This window comes from Salvelinus alpinus, chromosome 11, assembly GCF_045679555.1.
Source record: "Salvelinus alpinus chromosome 11, SLU_Salpinus.1, whole genome shotgun sequence".
NCBI classification, from domain to species: Eukaryota; Metazoa; Chordata; class Actinopteri; order Salmoniformes; family Salmonidae; genus Salvelinus; species Salvelinus alpinus.
The window spans coordinates 71,649,329-71,669,611 of NC_092096.1; the positions used below are offsets into that span (position 1 = coordinate 71,649,329).

At 45.0% G+C, this 20,283-nt stretch overlaps 1 protein-coding gene across 1 annotated transcript in view; it reads right to left on the minus strand.

Annotated features, from left to right (window-relative positions):
- The window catches only part of LOC139533373 (zinc finger protein 638-like), a 96,171-nt gene that overhangs the window by 11,936 nt on the left and 63,952 nt on the right, over positions 1-20,283 (minus strand). The window contains exons 13-18 of the mRNA XM_071331418.1: positions 19,238-19,366; positions 19,074-19,112; positions 18,544-18,672; positions 5,873-6,036; positions 2,144-3,293; positions 766-834 (exon numbers count right to left, since the gene is read on the minus strand). Of these exons, the coding sequence (XP_071187519.1) occupies positions 766-834; positions 2,144-3,293; positions 5,873-6,036; positions 18,544-18,672; positions 19,074-19,112; positions 19,238-19,366 (1,680 nt within the window). The remainder of the gene's footprint in view (positions 1-765; positions 835-2,143; positions 3,294-5,872; positions 6,037-18,543; positions 18,673-19,073; positions 19,113-19,237; positions 19,367-20,283) is intronic.

Genomic DNA, 20,283 nt, shown 5'->3' on the forward strand with positions numbered 1-20,283 from the left:
CTGCTAAGGGGACAGGACAACTTCACCGCATCAAAGGGACGATGGACGGGGCCATGTGCCGTCAAATCTTGGGTGAAAACCTCCTTCCCTCAGCCAGGGTATTGAAAATGGGTCGTGGATGGGTATTCCAGCATGACAATGACCCAAAACACACGGCCAAGGCAACAAAGGAGTGGCTCAAGAAAAAGCACATTAAGGTCCTGGAGTGGCCTAGCCAGTCTCCAGACCTTAATCCCATAGAAAATCTGTGGAGGGAGCTGAAGGTTCGAGTTGCCAAATGTCAGCCTCGAAACCTTAATGACTTGAAGAAGATCTGCAAAGAGGAGTGGGACAAAATCCCTCCTGAGATGTGTGCAAACCTGGTGGCCAACTACAAGAAACGTCTGACCTCTGTGATAGCCAACAAGGGTTTTGCCACCAAGTACTAAGTCATGTTTTGCAGAGGGGTCAAATACTTATTTCCCTCATTAAAATGCAAATCAATTTATAAAATTTTTGACATGCGTTTTTCTGGATTTTTTTGTTGATATTCTGTCTCTCACTGTTCAAATAAACCTACCATTAAAATTACAGACTGATCATTTCAATGTCAGTGGGCAAACGAACAAAATCAGCAGGGGATCAAATACTTTTTTCCCTCACTGTATGTAAGAGAGCAATGTCTAAATGAGAACCAAACACAACATCTTGCTGCAACAGATTGTAATGGTTTGGATTCTGTACATTACTATTTGAATGGTGTGTTTTTATAAATCTGACGCTCACCTTTCTCTCTGCTGCCTCCGTATCTCTAGACTCACTGCTAGAGGACTGGCTGGTTCTACTACGGTGGCTCTGTGGGACAAACAGAAACATTAAATCACTCCTAGAAGATTGGCTAGTTCTACTACGGTGGCTCTGTGGGACAAACAGAAACATGAAATCACTGCTAGAGGACTGGCTGGTTCTACTACGGTGGCCCTGTGGGACAAACAGAAACATTAAATCACTGCTAGAGGACTGGCTAGTTCTACTACGGTGGCTCTGTGGGACAAACAGAAACATTAAATCACTGCTAGAGGACTGGCTAGTTCTACTACGGTGGCTCTGTGGGACAAACAGAAACATGAAATCACTCCTAGAAGACTGGCTAGTTCTACTACGGTGGCTCTGTGGGACAAACTGTTAGGATTTATGTTTATGCATAATAGCCTGTTAGCATATTGGTTGAAGAGGAATATTGTTTTGTTACACACATACACAAACTATACAGAGGGGGGTGTGTGTGTAGGTGTAAGGACTGACCAACACAGGCCATAAAAGTTGTGGACAGTCTGGAGAGGGGAGGGGTGCATCTCTCTAGACCAACCAGGAGTTTAGAATACTGGACAATACCATATTAGGAACTGTTTTAGTGTAGAATCGACTGACCCAAGACGGAGCTAATCTACCCAGCAACCAGATGTGGACAAAGGAACGCGCCAAGGGGCTTGGACAAAGGGCCAGCAAAGGGGGGCAAAGTCTAAACCAAGCCCAGCCTCTACTGTGATAGGCCAACAGACGCGTTGAAACTACGTCATCACGGTATAAGAACAGCTGTTTACGTACTTCCTGCCAGTTCCCTGTTCATCCTGCGCGGTGATACAGCGAACCCGTATATACGAAAATTGCATTTGCCATTCATTGTTTGCGGTAATTAAACATAATTAAAGAAAGTTAGCAGACCTTGCTTTTTATTTATCCTGACACCGGATGTGATACACGCAGCGTTCACAAAACAGAAACATTAAATCACTGCTAGAGGACTGGCTGGTTCTACTACGGTGGCTCTGTGGGACAAACAGAAACATTAAATCACTGCTAGAAGACTGGCTAGTTCTACTACGGTGGCTCTGTGGGACAAACAGAAACATTAAATCACTGCTAGAAGACTGGCTAGTTCTACTACGGTGGCTCTGTGGGACAAACAGAAACATGAAATCTCAGAAACAGAAAGAAATCATGTTAACATCTCATTTAGGCTTTTAACAACAGCTGAACTTAAGGATATAACCTGAATATGAAGAAATACATCCACCATCACTCCTGCTTTCTCCTTCTCTTACTTCGTCTCTCTCCCTGGCTCCCGTACCGTCTGCTCCTCCTCCCCTACCTCCTTTCTTACCTTGCTCCTCTCTTCCTTATCTTTCCTCCCCTTCTTCTTGGCGGGACTCCCGTCCTGTCTGTTGCTTCTGCAGGAGCCAGAAGAAGAGCTAGAGGAGTCGCCGTGTCTCGACGTCGGAGGACCCTGCTCCTCCTCGCTTCTATGCCTGGAAGAGTCTATCTTTTCTGGGGAAGAATGGTGCCTGCGCCGGCCTCTTGCTCCAAAGCCTTGGGTCTTCCCCTGGTTCTTCTCCGGTTGTCCAGAGCCTGAAGGAGGTTTCTTTGCTCCTTCTGTCTGCGTTGTGGTCTTCTTCGCTGGTGTGGTTGGAGGCTTTTTATCGGTCTGTGACTTCGCAGGTTGTAGCTTTTTCTTCTTGTCGGAAACCACAGGTCTATTTCTCTCCTCGTTTTGAGTCTGTGTCGGTGTCCCTGTCTTCTCTCCAGTCTTCTTCTCTGGTTGAGCTGGGGCCTGGTTCAGTTCTCCAGCCGGGGTCTTGGTCTCCCTCTTCTCCCCGGCTACAGAGCTCTTCTTGTCGGATAGAGGCTTGCCCTGGCTCTTCTCTCCCTGGTCCCGTCTTCGTTCCTCAGCTAGTTTCTCCATGCGGTGTTGGTGCACTGCTGCCTCCAGGGCCTTCAGGATGTCCTGAGTCACCGGAGTGAAGTCTAACCGTTTGTCTTTAACTTTAACAGACACTGGGAGAGCTACGGGGACAGAGGCTGATGTTACCGGTGTTCGCGCCGGTACAGAACCAGCAACGGCGTCAGAGTCGACGGGATTGATGACATCGTTTGCGTCAACGTCGTCGGTAGCAGCGTGAACGGTAGCGGTTGCTACGGTTTCTCCATTCTCGCCATCCGGTTTTGCAGCCACGACAGCAACGGTTCGGCGTTGGTCGTTGTTGGTCGTCATCGGGTCATCGGGCTCCGTGACGACCGGACCGGGTTCCGTTGCGGTCGCGTCGGAGTCTATCGCTATGGCGTCACGGGACTGGATGGCGCTTACGTCATGTCCTGGTTGTTCGGTAACCACAGGCTGAGCGGCAGAGATGGCCGTAGCACTGGTGGCGGTAGTAGTAGTGTCATCGGTAGTGATTGCGGCAGGAACAGGTTTAACAGGTGTTGCTGCACCTTTAGGCTTGTTGCCTTGGACCGCCTTTTTCTTGGCTTTGGTTCTGAAATGACAAACATTAAGACGTAAATCACAGTAAGTGATGTTGACACGCAAATCCAAGTCTAAATGTCGGAGTAACAACATAAATGGCCGAGAGTTGTTCCCTGAACAGGAAAAACTCTGAGCCCTAGTTGTATCCAACAGGGAAAAATGGACAGTGCTTAGTAGAGGACTTCACGGGTCCAAAAAGGACAGGCATCATTTATTCTATTTCATATAAAAAGGCCCGTTTTCGAACAGACCCGAGGACAACTAGACACCCTCCATATAGATCTGATCTGATCCAGACCCACTCTGATCCAATACCAGTGAAGGAAACACCAGAACAGTCCTTTTTAAGCTACTTTATGAACTGGAGTTGATAAACCACGAGGGAGGGGTAGAGGGACGAGACGTTCCAGCAGGCGGCCGTGCTGTGTGAGAGGAGGTAGAGAGAGGAGGTAGAGAGAGGAGGTAGAGAGAGGAGGTAGAGAGAGGAGGTAGAGAGAGGAGGCGCTCTAGCAGGGGGCCGTGCTGTGTGAGAGGAGGTAGAGAGAGGAGGTAGAGAGAGGAGGTAGAGAGAGGAGACTCTCTAGCAGGGGGCCGTGCTGTGTGAGAGGAGGTAGAGAGAGGAGGTAGAGAGAGGAGGTAGAGAGAGGAGACTCTCTAGCAGGGGGCCGTGCTGTGTGAGAGAGGAGGTAGAGAGAGGAGGCGCTCTAGCAGGGGGCCGTGCTGTGTGAGAGGAGGTAGAGAGAGGAGGTAGAGAGAGGAGGTAGAGAGAGGAGGTAGAGAGAGGAGGTAGAGAGAGGAGGTAGAGAGAGGAGGTAGAGAGAGGAGGTAGAGAGAGGAGGCGCTCTAGCAGGGGGCCGTGCTGTGTGAGAGGAGGTAGAGAGAGGAGGTAGAGAGAGGAGGTAGAGAGAGGAGACTCTCTAGCAGGGGGCCGTGCTGTGTGAGAGGAGGTAGAGAGAGGAGGTAGAGAGAGGAGGTAGAGAGAGGAGACTCTCTAGCAGGGGGCCGTGCTGTGTGAGAGAGGAGGTAGAGAGAGGAGGCGCTCTAGCAGGGGGCCGTGCTGTGTGAGAGGAGGTAGAGAGAGGAGGTAGAGAGAGGAGGTAGAGAGAGGAGACTCTCTAGCAGGGGGCCGTGCTGTGTGAGAGAGGAGGTAGAGAGAGGAGGTAGAGAGAGGAGGTAGAGAGAGGAGACTCTCTAGCAGGGGGCCGTGCTGTGTGAGAGGAGGTAGAGAGAGGAGGTAGAGAGAGGAGGTAGAGAGAGGAGACTCTCTAGCAGGGGGCCGTGCTGTGTGAGAGAGGAGGTAGAGAGAGGAGGCGCTCTAGCAGGGGGCCGTGCTGTGTGAGAGGAGGTAGAGAGAGGAGGTAGAGAGAGGAGGTAGAGAGAGGAGACTCTCTAGCAGGGGGCCGTGCTGTGTGAGAGAGGAGGTAGAGAGAGGAGGTAGAGAGAGGAGGTAGAGAGAGGAGGTAGAGAGAGGAGGTAGAGAGAGGAGGCGCTCTAGCAGGGGGCCGTGCTGTGTGTGTAGGCTACTGAGTGTGAGTGAGTGACAGGGAACAGGGAGGGAGAGATGAGAGACATCAACCATCCAAGCAGGCTCGCGCTATAGTAGACTAACAGCTGCCATAGATAGGTTATTGATCATCCAATAATGATTACGCAGAACCTGTCTCGACTGCATCAAATCGGGAGACGCTAATTAAGCTAGCTAGCTAATTGAGGCTGCATGTTGTGTTTATGGTTTTGTTCAGTATAGTTAAAGCTAGCTAGCTAGGCTAATTGAGGCTGCATGTTGTGTTTATAGTTTTGTTCAGTATAGTTAAAGCTAGCTAGCTAGGCTAAATGAGTCTGCTTTCGTTTTCTTTCTCGTCCTACACAGTTACAAACAACTCCGTTCAGAATCTACCTGATGGCTCTTGGTCGTTGTAGCCTGCCCTTCTCCTTTAACGTTTAACTGCATCCTACATTGATTAGATATCTCCTAACTTTTGCACCAATCGGAAGCTCTATGACTGTAGCCACAATGGTATTATATTGCTGTATCATTATATAAACTATTAAAAAAACTATTGAAATGCTGTTGATCTTTTCCAATGGCTATAAATGATTGAACTGTTGACTAAAGCACAAACAGACCTGGCTACCTGGCTCCATTTTGAATGACAAGTAAATGTTTTGTTGTCATGGTCTCATCTAGACTTTTATTACATGTGAAGCTGCAAGAAAAATCACATTTAAAAATGTATATGAAACCATTTGGAAAATGTGGATCCTGATGTCACACCTTGGCCCTTTTTATTTATAGTAAGACCCAAATGTAAAAATTTACCGTTGCAAAGCATGCTAGGTATTATTCTAATGAGTTCCGTCCTGCAAAAATTAATTTAAGTAATCTGAACTTTTCAGTCAACATTACTGTTATGTCGCTTCAATAGATTTGACTTCTTGGTTTGAGCTTCTATTATAATTTAAAATATTGGCCATTTTAAAATGCTGTCACACTATAGAAAGAGCCATATATAAAATAGTTTTTTATGTCCACAGTAATGTATAGATATACAGACAGACAAGTAATGAAAGGTTGAGGTAGACATTTACCCGGTGACAGGTGTCTTCTTGGCTGGGGGCTGCGGCTGAGGCGGGTGTTTAACCTTGACCAGCATGTTGAACTTCAGAGGCTTGTTCTGAACTACACGGGGAAACTTCTGGAAATGAAGACATACCGCCATCGCTATCGAGGACGACTCCATCTCAAAATAAATCTGAGAGAGAGAGAGGACAAGAGGGAGGGATAAGGATGAGACTGTTGTACTTGTCATTCTTCAAGACCTAAAAACACCTGACTGTTGTCCTTGTCCTTCTTCAAGACCTAAAAACACCTGACTGTTGTCCTTGTCCTTCTTCAAGACCTAAAAACACCTGACTGTTGTCCTTGTCCTTCTTCAAGACCTAAAAACACCTGACTGTTGTCCTTGTCCTTCTTCAAGACCTAAAAACACCTGACTGTTGTCCTTGTCCTCCTTCAAGACCTAAAAACACCTGACTGTTGTACTTGTCCTCCTTCAAGACCTAAAAACACCTGACTGTTGTCCTTGTCCTCCTTCAAGACCTAAAAACACCTGACTGTTGTACTTGTCCTCCTTCAAGACCTAAAAACACCTGACTGTTGTACTTGTCCTCCTTCAAGACCTAAAAACACCTGACTGTTGTCCTTGTCCTTGTCCTTCTTCAAGACCTAAAAACACCTGACTGTTGTACTTGTCCTTCTTCAAGACCTACAAACACCTGACTGTTGTCCTTGTCCTTCTTCAAGACCTAAAAACACCTGACTGTTGTCCTTGTCCTTCTTCAAGACCTAAAAACACCTGGCTGTTGTCCTTGTCCTTCTTCAAGACCTAAAAACACCTGACTGTTGTCCTTGTCCTCCTTCAAGACCTAAAAACACCTGACTGTTGTACTTGTCCTTCAAGACCTAAAAACACCTGACTGTTGTACTTGTCCTTGTCCTTCTTCATGACCTAAAAACACCTGACTGTTGTACTTGTCCTTCTTCAGGACCTAAAAACACCTGACTGTTGTCCTTGTCCTTCTTCATGACCTAAAAACACCTGACTGTTGTACTTGTCCTTCTTCATGACCTAAAAACACCTGACTGTTGTCCTTGTCCTTCTTCAGGACCTAAAAACACCTGACTGTTGTCCTTGTCCTTCTTCAGGACCTAAAAACACCTGACTGTTGTACTTGTCCTCCTTCAAGACCTAAAAACACCTGACTGTTGTCCTTGTTCTTCTTCAGGACCTAAAAACACCTGACTGTTGTACTTGTCCTTCTTCAAGACCTAAAAACACCTGACTGTTGTACTTGTCCTTCAAGACCTAAAAACACCTGACTGTTGTCCTTGTCCTTCTTCAAGACCTAAAAACACCTGACTGTTGTACTTGTCCTTCAAGACCTAAAAACACCTGACTGTTGTACTTGTCCTTCAAGACCTAAAAACACCTGACTGTTGTACTTGTCCTTCTTCAAGACCTAAAAACACCTGACTGTTGTCCTTGTCCTCCTTCAAGACCTAAAAACACCTGACTGTTGTACTTGTCCTCCTTCAAGACCTAAAAACACCTGACTGTTGTACTTGTCCTCCTTCAAGACCTAAAAACACCTGACTGTTGTACTTGTCCTCCTTCAAGACCTAAAAACACCTGACTGTTGTCCTTGTCCTTCTTCAGGACCTAAAAAACCCTGACTGTTGTCCTTGTCCTTCTTCAGGACCTAAAAACACCTGACTGTTGTCCTTGTCCTTCTTCAAGACCTAAAAACACCTGACTGTTGTCCTTGTCCTTCTTCAAGACCTAAAAACACCTGACTGTTGTCCTTGTCCTTCTTCATGACCTAAAAACACCTGACTGTTGTCCTTGTCCTTCTTCAAGACCTAAAAACACCTGACTGTTGTCCTTGTCCTTCTTCAAGACCTAAAAACACCTGACTGTTGTCCTTGTCCTTGTCCTTCTTCAAGACCTAAAAACACCTGACTGTTGTCCTTGTCCTTCTTCAAGACCTAAAAACACCTGACTGTTGTACTTGTCCTCCTTCAAGACCTAAAAACACCTGACTGTTGTCCTTGTCCTTGTCCTTCTTCAAGACCTAAAAACACCTGACTGTTGTCCTTGTCCTTCTTCAGGACCTAAAAACACCTGACTGTTGTACTTGTCCTTCTTCAAGACCTAAAAACACCTGACTGTTGTCCTTGTCCTCCTTCAAGACCTAAAAACACCTGACTGTTGTACTTGTCCTCCTTCAAGACCTAAAAACACCTGACTGTTGTCCTTCTTCATGACCTAAAAACACCTGACTGTTGTACTTGTCCTTCTTCAAGACCTAAAAACACCTGACTGTTGTCCTTGTCCTTCTTCATGATTTAAAAACACCTGACTGTTGTACTTGTCCTTCTTCAAGACCTAAAAACACCTGACTGCTGTACTTGTCCTCCTTCAAGACCTAAAAACACCTGACTGTTGTACTTGTCCTTCTTCAGGACCTAAAAACACCTGACTGTTGTACTTGTCCTCCTTCAAGACCTAAAAACACCTGACTGCTGTACTTGTCCTCCTTCAAGACCTAAAAACACCTGACTGTTGTCCTTGTCCTTCTTCAGGACCTAAAAACACCTGACTGTTGTACTTGTCCTTCTTCAAGACCTAAAAACACCTGACTGTTGTCCTTGTCCTTCTTCAAGACCTAAAAACACCTGACTGTTGTACTTGTCCTTCTTCAAGACCTAAAAACACCTGACTGTTGTCCTTGTCCTCCTTCAAGACCTAGAAACACCTGACTGTTGTCCTTGTCCTTCTTCAGGACCTAAAAACACCTGACTGTTGTACTTGTCCTTCTTCAAGACCTAAAAACACCTGACTGTTGTCCTTGTCCTTCAAGACCTAAAAACACCTGACTGTTGTACTTGTCCTTCAAGACCTAAAAACACCTGACTGTTGTACTTGTCCTTCAAGACCTAAAAACACCTGACTGTTGTACTTGTCCTTCTTCAAGACCTAAAAACACCTGACTGTTGTCCTTGTCCTCCTTCAAGACCTAAAAACACCTGACTGTTGTACTTGTCCTCCTTCAAGACCTAAAAACACCTGACTGTTGTACTTGTCCTCCTTCAAGACCTAAAAACACCTGACTGTTGTACTTGTCCTCCTTCAAGACCTAAAAACACCTGACTGTTGTACTTGTCCTTCTTCAGGACCTAAAAACACCTGACTGTTGTCCTTGTCCTTCTTCAGGACCTAAAAACACCTGACTGTTGTCCTTGTCCTTCTTCAAGACCTAAAAACACCTGACTGTTGTCCTTGTCCTTCTTCAAGACCTAAAAACACCTGACTGTTGTCCTTGTCCTTCTTCATGACCTAAAAACACCTGACTGTTGTCCTTGTCCTTCTTCAAGACCTAAAAACACCTGACTGTTGTCCTTGTCCTTCTTCAAGACCTAAAAACACCTGACTGTTGTCCTTGTCCTTGTCCTTCTTCAAGACCTAAAAACACCTGACTGTTGTCCTTGTCCTTCTTCAAGACCTAAAAACACCTGACTGTTGTACTTGTCCTCCTTCAAGACCTAAAAACACCTGACTGTTGTCCTTGTCCTTGTCCTTCTTCAAGACCTAAAAACACCTGACTGTTGTCCTTGTCCTTCTTCAGGACCTAAAAACACCTGACTGTTGTCCTTGTCCTTCTTCAGGACCTAAAAACACCTGACTGTTGTACTTGTCCTTCTTCAAGACCTAAAAACACCTGACTGTTGTCCTTGTCCTCCTTCAAGACCTAAAAACACCTGACTGTTGTACTTGTCCTCCTTCAAGACCTAAAAACACCTGACTGTTGTCCTTCTTCATGACCTAAAAACACCTGACTGTTGTACTTGTCCTTCTTCAAGACCTAAAAACACCTGACTGTTGTCCTTGTCCTTCTTCATGATCTAAAAACACCTGACTGTTGTACTTGTCCTTCTTCAAGACCTAAAAACACCTGACTGCTGTACTTGTCCTCCTTCAAGACCTAAAAACACCTGACTGTTGTACTTGTCCTTCTTCAGGACCTAAAAACACCTGACTGTTGTACTTGTCCTCCTTCAAGACCTAAAAACACCTGACTGCTGTACTTGTCCTCCTTCAAGACCTAAAAACACCTGACTGTTGTCCTTGTCCTTCTTCAGGACCTAAAAACACCTGACTGTTGTACTTGTCCTTCTTCAGGACCTAAAAACACCTGACTGTTGTCCTTGTCCTTCTTCATGACCTAAAAACACCTGACTGTTGTACTTGTCCTTCTTCATGACCTAAAAACACCTGACTGTTGTCCTTGTCCTTCTTCAGGACCTAAAAACACCTGACTGTTGTCCTTGTCCTTCTTCAGGACCTAAAAACACCTGACTGTTGTACTTGTCCTCCTTCAAGACCTAAAAACACCTGACTGTTGTCCTTGTTCTTCTTCAGGACCTAAAAACACCTGACTGTTGTACTTGTCCTTCTTCAAGACCTAAAAACACCTGACTGTTGTACTTGTCCTTCAAGACCTAAAAACACCTGACTGTTGTCCTTGTCCTTCTTCAAGACCTAAAAACACCTGACTGTTGTACTTGTCCTTCAAGACCTAAAAACACCTGACTGTTGTACTTGTCCTTCTTCAAGACCTAAAAACACCTGACTGTTGTACTTGTCCTTCTTCAAGACCTAAAAACACCTGACTGTTGTCCTTGTCCTCCTTCAAGACCTAAAAACACCTGACTGTTGTACTTGTCCTCCTTCAAGACCTAAAAACACCTGACTGTTGTACTTGTCCTCCTTCAAGACCTAAAAACACCTGACTGTTGTACTTGTCCTCCTTCAAGACCTAAAAACACCTGACTGTTGTCCTTGTCCTTCTTCAGGACCTAAAAACACCTGACTGTTGTCCTTGTCCTTCTTCAGGACCTAAAAACACCTGACTGTTGTCCTTGTCCTTCTTCAAGACCTAAAAACACCTGACTGTTGTCCTTGTCCTTCTTCAAGACCTAAAAACACCTGACTGTTGTCCTTGTCCTTCTTCATGACCTAAAAACACCTGACTGTTGTCCTTGTCCTTCTTCAAGACCTAAAAACACCTGACTGTTGTCCTTGTCCTTCTTCAAGACCTAAAAACACCTGACTGTTGTCCTTGTCCTTGTCCTTCTTCAAGACCTAAAAACACCTGACTGTTGTCCTTGTCCTTCTTCAAGACCTAAAAACACCTGACTGTTGTACTTGTCCTCCTTCAAGACCTAAAAACACCTGACTGTTGTCCTTGTCCTTGTCCTTCTTCAAGACCTAAAAACACCTGACTGTTGTCCTTGTCCTTCTTCAGGACCTAAAAACACCTGACTGTTGTACTTGTCCTTCTTCAAGACCTAAAAACACCTGACTGTTGTCCTTGTCCTCCTTCAAGACCTAAAAACACCTGACTGTTGTACTTGTCCTCCTTCAAGACCTAAAAACACCTGACTGTTGTCCTTCTTCATGACCTAAAAACACCTGACTGTTGTACTTGTCCTTCTTCAAGACCTAAAAACACCTGACTGTTGTCCTTGTCCTTCTTCATGATTTAAAAACACCTGACTGTTGTACTTGTCCTTCTTCAAGACCTAAAAACACCTGACTGCTGTACTTGTCCTCCTTCAAGACCTAAAAACACCTGACTGTTGTACTTGTCCTTCTTCAGGACCTAAAAACACCTGACTGTTGTACTTGTCCTCCTTCAAGACCTAAAAACACCTGACTGCTGTACTTGTCCTCCTTCAAGACCTAAAAACACCTGACTGTTGTCCTTGTCCTTCTTCAGGACCTAAAAACACCTGACTGTTGTACTTGTCCTTCTTCAAGACCTAAAAACACCTGACTGTTGTCCTTGTCCTTCTTCAAGACCTAAAAACACCTGACTGTTGTACTTGTCCTTCTTCAAGACCTAAAAACACCTGACTGTTGTCCTTGTCCTCCTTCAAGACCTAGAAACACCTGACTGTTGTCCTTGTCCTTCTTCAGGACCTAAAAACACCTGACTGTTGTACTTGTCCTTCTTCAAGACCTAAAAACACCTGACTGTTGTCCTTGTCCTTCAAGACCTAAAAACACCTGACTGTTGTACTTGTCCTTCAAGACCTAAAAACACCTGACTGTTGTACTTGTCCTTCAAGACCTAAAAACACCTGACTGTTGTCCTTGTCCTCCTTCAAGACCTAAAAACACCTGACTGTTGTACTTGTCCTCCTTCAAGACCTAAAAACACCTGACTGTTGTACTTGTCCTCCTTCAAGACCTAAAAACACCTGACTGTTGTACTTGTCCTCCTTCAAGACCTAAAAACACCTGACTGTTGTACTTGTCCTTCTTCAGGACCTAAAAACACCTGACTGTTGTCCTTGTCCTTCTTCAGGACCTAAAAACACCTGACTGTTGTCCTTGTCCTTCTTCAAGACCTAAAAACACCTGACTGTTGTCCTTGTCCTTCTTCAAGACCTAAAAACACCTGACTGTTGTCCTTGTCCTTCTTCATGACCTAAAAACACCTGACTGTTGTCCTTGTCCTTCTTCAAGACCTAAAAACACCTGACTGTTGTCCTTGTCCTTCTTCAAGACCTAAAAACACCTGACTGTTGTCCTTGTCCTTCTTCAAGACCTAAAAACACCTGACTGTTGTCCTTGTCCTTCTTCAAGACCTAAAAACACCTGACTGTTGTACTTGTCCTCCTTCAAGACCTAAAAACACCTGACTGTTGTCCTTGTCCTTGTCCTTCTTCAAGACCTAAAAACACCTGACTGTTGTCCTTGTCCTTCTTCAGGACCTAAAAACACCTGACTGTTGTCCTTGTCCTTCTTCAGGACCTAAAAACACCTGACTGTTGTACTTGTCCTCCTTCAAGACCTAAAAACACCTGACTGTTGTCCTTGTCCTCCTTCAAGACCTAAAAACACCTGACTGTTGTACTTGTCCTCCTTCAAGACCTAAAAACACCTGACTGTTGTCCTCCTTCAAGACCTAAAAACACCTGACTGCTGTACTTGTCCTCCTTCAAGACCTAAAAACACCTGACTGTTGTCCTTGTCCTTCTTCAAGACCTAAAAACACCTGACTGTTGTACTTGTCCTTCTTCAAGACCTAAAAACACCTGACTGTTGTCCTTGTCCTCCTTCAAGACCTAAAAACACCTGACTGTTGTCCTTGTCCTCCTTCAAGACCTAAAAACACCTGACTGTTGTACTTGTCCTCCTTCAAGACCTAAAAACACCTGACTGTTGTCCTTCTTCATGACCTAAAAACACCTGACTGTTGTACTTGTCCTCCTTCAAGACCTAAAAACACCTGACTGTTGTCCTTCTTCATGACCTAAAAACACCTGACTGTTGTCCTTGTCCTTCTTCATGATCTAAAAACACCTGACTGTTGTCCTTCTTCATGACCTAAAAACACCTGACTGTTGTCCTTGTCCTTCTTCATGACCTAAAAACACCTGACTGTTGTCCTTGTCCTTCTTCAAGACCTAAAAACACCTGACTGTTGTCCTTGTCCTCCTTCAAGACCTAAAAACACCTGACTGTTGTACTTGTCCTTCTTCAGGACCTAAAAACACCTGACTGTTGTACTTGTCCTCCTTCAAGACCTAAAAACACCTGACTGCTGTACTTGTCCTCCTTCAAGACCTAAAAACACCTGACTGTTGTCCTTGTCCTTCTTCAGGACCTAAAAACACCTGACTGTTGTACTTGTCCTTCTTCAAGACCTAAAAACACCTGACTGTTGTCCTTGTCCTTCTTCAAGACCTAAAAACACCTGACTGTTGTACTTGTCCTTCTTCAAGACCTAAAAACACCTGACTGTTGTCCTTGTCCTCCTTCAAGACCTAGAAACACCTGACTGTTGTACTTGTCCTTCTTCAAGACCTAAAAACACCTGACTGTTGTCCTTGTCCTTCTTCAGGACCTAAAAACACCTGACTGTTGTCCTTGTCCTTCTTCAAGACCTAAAAACACCTGACTGTTGTACTTGTCCTCCTTCAAGACCTAAAAACACCTGACTGTTGTCCTTGTCCTTGTCCTTCTTCAAGACCTAAAAACACCTGACTGTTGTCCTTGTCCTTCTTCAGGACCTAAAAACACCTGACTGTTGTACTTGTCCTTCTTCAAGACCTAAAAACACCTGACTGTTGTCCTTGTCCTCCTTCAAGACCTAAAAACACCTGACTGTTGTACTTGTCCTCCTTCAAGACCTAAAAACACCTGACTGTTGTCCTTCTTCATGACCTAAAAACACCTGACTGTTGTCCTTGTCCTTCTTCAAGACCTAAAAACACCTGACTGTTGTCCTTGTCCTTCTTCAAGACCTAAAAACACCTGACTGTTGTCCTTGTCCTTGTCCTTCTTCAAGACCTAAAAACACCTGACTGTTGTCCTTGTCCTTCTTCAAGACCTAAAAACACCTGACTGTTGTACTTGTCCTCCTTCAAGACCTAAAAACACCTGACTGTTGTCCTTGTCCTTCTTCAAGACCTAAAAACACCTGACTGTTGTCCTTGTCCTTCTTCAGGACCTAAAAACACCTGACTGTTGTACTTGTCCTTCTTCAAGACCTAAAAACACCTGACTGTTGTCCTTGTCCTCCTTCAAGACCTAAAAACACCTGACTGTTGTACTTGTCCTCCTTCAAGACCTAAAAACACCTGACTGTTGTCCTTGTCCTTGTCCTTCTTCAAGACCTAAAAACACCTGACTGTTGTCCTTGTCCTTCTTCAGGACCTAAAAACACCTGACTGTTGTACTTGTCCTCCTTCAAGACCTAAAAACACCTGACTGTTGTACTTGTCCTCCTTCAAGACCTAAAAACACCTGACTGTTGTCCTTCTTCATGACCTAAAAACACCTGACTGTTGTACTTGTCCTTCTTCAAGACCTAAAAACACCTGACTGTTGTCCTTGTCCTTCTTCATGATCTAAAAACACCTGACTGTTGTACTTGTCCTTCTTCAAGACCTAAAAACACCTGACTGTTGTACTTGTCCTTCTTCAAGACCTAAAAACACCTGACTGTTGTCCTTGTCCTTCTTCATGATCTAAAAACACCTGACTGTTGTACTTGTCCTTCTTCAAGACCTAAAAACACCTGACTGCTGTACTTGTCCTTCTTCAAGACCTAAAAACACCTGACTGTTGTACTTGTCCTTCTTCAAGACCTAAAAACACCTGACTGTTGTCCTTGTCCTCCTTCAAGACCTAAAAACAACTGACTGTTGTACTTGTCCTTCTTCAAGACCTAAAAACACCTGACTGTTGTACTTGTCCTCCTTCAAGACCTAAAAACACCTGACTGCTGTACTTGTCCTCCTTCAAGACCTAAAAACACCTGACTGTTGTCCTTGTACTTCTTCAGGACCTAAAAACACCTGACTGTTGTACTTGTCCTTCTTCAAGACCTAAAAACACCTGACTGTTGTCCTTGTCCTTCTTCAAGACCTAAAAACACCTGACTGTTGTACTTGTCCTTCTTCAAGACCTAAAAACACCTGACTGTTGTCCTTGTCCTCCTTCAAGACCTAAAAACACCTGACTGTTGTCCTTGTCCTTCTTCAGGACCTAAAAACACCTGACTGTTGTACTTGTCCTTCTTCAAGACCTAAAAACACCTGACTGTTGTCCTTGTCCTTCAAGACCTAAAAACACCTGACTGTTGTACTTGTCCTTCAAGACCTAAAAACACCTGACTGTTGTCCTTGTCCTCCTTCAAGACCTAAAAACACCTGACTGTTGTACTTGTCCTCCTTCAAGACCTAAAAACACCTGACTGTTGTACTTGTCCTCCTTCAAGACCTAAAAACACCTGACTGTTGTCCTTGTCCTCCTTCAGGACCTAAAAACACCTGACTGTTGTACTTGTCCTTCAGGACCTAAAAACACCTGACTGTTGTACTTGTCCTTCAGGACCTAAAAACACCTGACTGCCATTTCCTGAAAGTCAGACTTCCCAAATGCCAAGTCATTTTTCTCAGGTTCAGAAGCAGCTCCATACAACAACCTCTCCGTGGTTATCCTTAGACATTTTCTCCAGAAGACTTGTATAGAGGGAATTAATCTGCTCTATACAAGTCTGGTCCCGGAGCGTGTTAATCTGCTCTATACAAGTCTGGTCCCGGAGCGTGTTAATCTGCTCTATACACGTCTGGTCCAGGAGCGTGTTAATCTGCTGTATACAAGTCTGGTCCCGGAGCGTGTTAATCTGCTCTATACAAGTCTGGTCCCGGAGCGTGTTAATCTGCTCTATACACGTCTGGTCCAGGAGCGTCTTAATCTGCTGTATACAAGTCTGGTCCCGGAGCGTCTTAATCTGCTCTATACAAGTCTGGTCCCGGAGCGTGTTAATCTGCTCTATACAAGTCTGGTCCCGGAGCGTGTTAATCTGCTCTATACACGTCTGGTCCAGGAGCGTGTTAATCTGCTGTATACAAGTCTGGTCCCGGAGCGTGTTAATCTGCTCTATACAAGTCTGGTCCCGGAGCGTGTTAATCTGCTCTATACACGTCTGGTCCAGGAGCGTGTTAATCTGCTGTATACAAGTCTGGTCCCGGAGCGTCTTAATCTGCTGTATACAAGTCTGGTCCCGGAGCGTGTTAATCTGCTCTATACAAGTCTGGTCCCGGAGCGTGTTAATCTGCTCTATACAAGTCTGGTCCCGGAGCGTCTTAATCTGCTCTATACAAATCTGGTCCCGGAGCGTCTTAATCTGCTCTATACAAGTCTGGTCCCGGAGCGTCTTAATCTGCTCTATACAAGTCTGGTCCCGGAGAGTGTTAATCTGCTCTATACAAGTCTGGTCCCGGAGCGTGTTAATCTGCTGTCTACAAGTCTGGTCCCGGAGCGTGTTAATCTGCTGTCTACAAGTCTGGTCCCGGAGCGTGTTAATCTGCTCTATACAAGTCTGGTCCCGGAGCGTGTTAATCTGCTGTATACAAGTCTGGTCCCGGAGCGTGTTAATCTGCTCTATACACGTCTGGTCCAGGAGCGTCTTAATCTGCTGTATACAAGTCTGGTCCCGGAGCGTGTTAATCTGCTGTATACAAGTCTGGTCCCGGAGCGTGTTAATCTGCTCTATACAAGTCTGGTCCCGGAGCGTGTTAATCTGCTCTATACACGTCTGGTCCAGGAGCGTCTTAATCTGCTGTATACAAGTCTGGTCCCGGAGCGTCTTAATCTGCTGTATACAAGTCTGGTCCCGGAGCGTGTTAATCTGCTCTATACAAGTCTGGTCCCGGAGCGTGTTAATCTGCTCTATACAAGTCTGGTCCCGGAGCGTGTTAATCTGCTCTATACAAGTCTGGTCCCGGAGCGTGTTAATCTGCTCTATACAAGTCTGGTCCCGGAGCGTGTTAATCTGCTCTATACAAGTCTGGTCCCGGAGCGTCTTAATCTGCTCTATACAAGTCTGGTCCCGGAGCGTCTTAATCTGCTCTATACAAGTCTGGTCCCGGAGAGTGTTAATCTGCTCTATACAAGTCTGGTCCCGGAGCGTGTTAATCTGCTCTATACAAGTCTGGTCCCGGAGCATGTTAATCTGCTCTATACAAGTCTGGTCCCGGAGCGTGTTAATCTGCTCTATACAAGTCTGGTCCCGGAGCGTCTTAATCTGCTCTATACAAGTCTGGTCCCGGAGCGTCTTAATCTGCTCTATACAAGTCTGGTCCCGGAGAGTGTTAATCTGCTCTATACAAGTCTGGTCCCGGAGCGTGTTAATCTGCTGTATACAAGTCTGGTCCCGGAGCGTCTTAATCTGCTGTATACAAGTCTGGTCCCGGAGCGTGTTAATCTGCTCTATACAAGTCTGGTCCCGGAGCGTGTTAATCTGCTCTATACAAGTCTGGTCCCGGAGCGTGTTAATCTGCTCTATACAAGTCTGGTCCCGGAGCGTCTTAATCTGCTCTATACAAGTCTGGTCCCGGAGCGTCTTAATCTGCTCTATACAAGTCTGGTCCCGGAGAGTGTTAATCTGCTCTATACAAGTCTGGTCCCGGAGAGTGTTAATCTGCTCTATACAAGTCTGGTCCCGGAGAGTGTTAATCTGCTCTATACAAGTCTGGTCCCGGAGCGTGTTAATCTGCTCTATACAAGTCTGGTCCCGGAGCGTGTTAATCTGCTCTATACAAGTCTGGTCCCGGAGTGTGTTAATCTGCTCTATACAAGTCTGGTCCCGGAGCGTCTTAATCTGCTCTATACAAGTCTGGTCCCGGAGCGTCTTAATCTGCTCTATACAAGTCTGGTCCCGGAGAGTGTTAATCTGCTCTATACAAGTCTGGTCCCGGAGAGTGTTAATCTGCTCTATACAAGTCTGGTCCCGGAGAGTGTTAATCTGCTCTATACAAGTCTGGTCCCGGAGAGTGTTAATCTGCTCTATACAAGTCTGGTCCCGGAGAGTGTTAATCTGCTCTATACAAGTCTGGTCCCGGAGCGTCTAACTAAATAAAACCAAAATATTTAACCTGACTTCATCCAGTGTCCGGAAGAATGTATTTGAGGCAAATGAAAATATCAACATATTTAGGACACGGCCTCATTTGACTGTTTAATACAATATTTCCCAAAAATTGTTATAGAAAAAATGTGACGTGTGTCTACATTCAAATTGGTAAAAGTTAATTGCGATATGATTAAAGGCAACAAATATAACCCTATTAGATTGTGGTGCCTGGTCTTAACATGTCTGTCTCTGTGTGTGTGTGGTACCCTGTTGATCAGAGATAGCGAATCGAGGTAGGATCCGAAGCGTTTGACGAGGTCGTGAACCTCTCGGGTTGCCGTAGTCCCCGTGGGGACGTTACTGACGATCAGAAGGCGTTCCTTCAATGTCGTGTCCTGTTGAGAAGCAGAGCGCGTTATAAAGGGTTCATTAACAGGTTACAAAGGGTTCATTAACAGGTTATAAAGGGTTCATTAACAGGTTATAAAGGGTTCATTAACAGGTTACAAAGGGTTCATTAACAGGTTACAAAGGGTTCATTAACAGGTTATAAAGGGTTCATTAACAGGTTAAAGGGTTCATTAACAGGTTACAAAGGGTTCATTAACAGGTTACAAAGGGTTCATTAACAGGTTACAAAGGGTTCATTAACAGGTTACAAAGGGTTCATTAACAGGTTATAAAGGGTTCATTAGTATCTATCAACTCATTATTTCCAGCCCTACTACAGTCACTACTTCCTCAACACTAGGCACTAAACTTCTGAAGTGACCTTCCTAGTTAAACGTTAACTTACCAAAGTGGTGAGGCCCTTCAGCGTTCTGTACACATCCTCCTGCAATAGAAAGAACACCAATGATGACTGGACTGTGTGTGTGTGTGTGTGTGTGTGTGTGTGTGTGTGTGTGTGTGTGTGTGTGTGTGTGTGTGTGTGTGTGTGTGTGTGTGTGTGAGAGTTACCTGAACGAGGCCTGTATCAGGGCAGATCAACGTGAAGGAGAGGGGACAGTCTAGTAGTTTAGGAGGAGACTGTGTGTAGTTTGTCACCATAACAAAGCTCTTCTGTCCTCCGTCCATACGGATGATGGCCTGTTGGGAGAAACACACTCGTTACCAAGACAACCACCACCCAATGGTATAGTATTGCATCAACAAACAGAGCCAACGTTAAAGAATCCACAACGTTTCAGTGTTTGAGATTGACGTAGTTAAAATAAACTTATAACTGAGAAGGTGAACAGTTAGCATTTTCCATAGAAAACATGTCAGAGCGAGAGACCCCCCCCCCTCCCCCCAAAAATATATTTTTAAATAATTTACTCCATTGAAATACTAGGATGTGCCGCCTAAGCTTTTTTTCCCCCGGTCGCCTCCAGAGTAAAAATATTAAAAAAATGTTTTTAAAAATAAAGTTTTCTTTGTAAAACTACTAAAATCAGATAAAGTATATAGAAAAGACATGCAACAAATTCCTAAGATTTTACTGAGTTAAAGTACATAAGGATATCAGTAACACGACCACGCCCACCACCTAAGCCCCTTTTTGATTTAGATAAAACCCTGCAAACAAACCTACAGTATGAAACACACAGCCAACCTACCCATCTCTGGTGAGGCAGTATGAAACACACAGCCAACCTACCCATCTCTGGTGAGGCAGTATGAAACACACAGCCAACCTACCCATCTCTGGTGAGGCAGTATGAAACACACAGCCAACCTACCCATCTCTGGTGAGGCAGTATGAAACACACAGCCAACCTACCCATCTCTGGTGAGGCAGTATGAAACACACAGCCAACCTACCCATCTCTGGTGAGGCAGTATGAAACACACAGCCAACCTACCCATCTCTGGTGAGGCAGTATGAAACACAAAGCCAACCTACCCATCTCTGGTGAGGCAGTATGAAACACACAGCCAACCTACCCATCTCTGGTGAGGCAGTATGAAACACACAGCCAACCTACCCATCTCTGGTGAGGCAGTATGAAACACACAGCCAA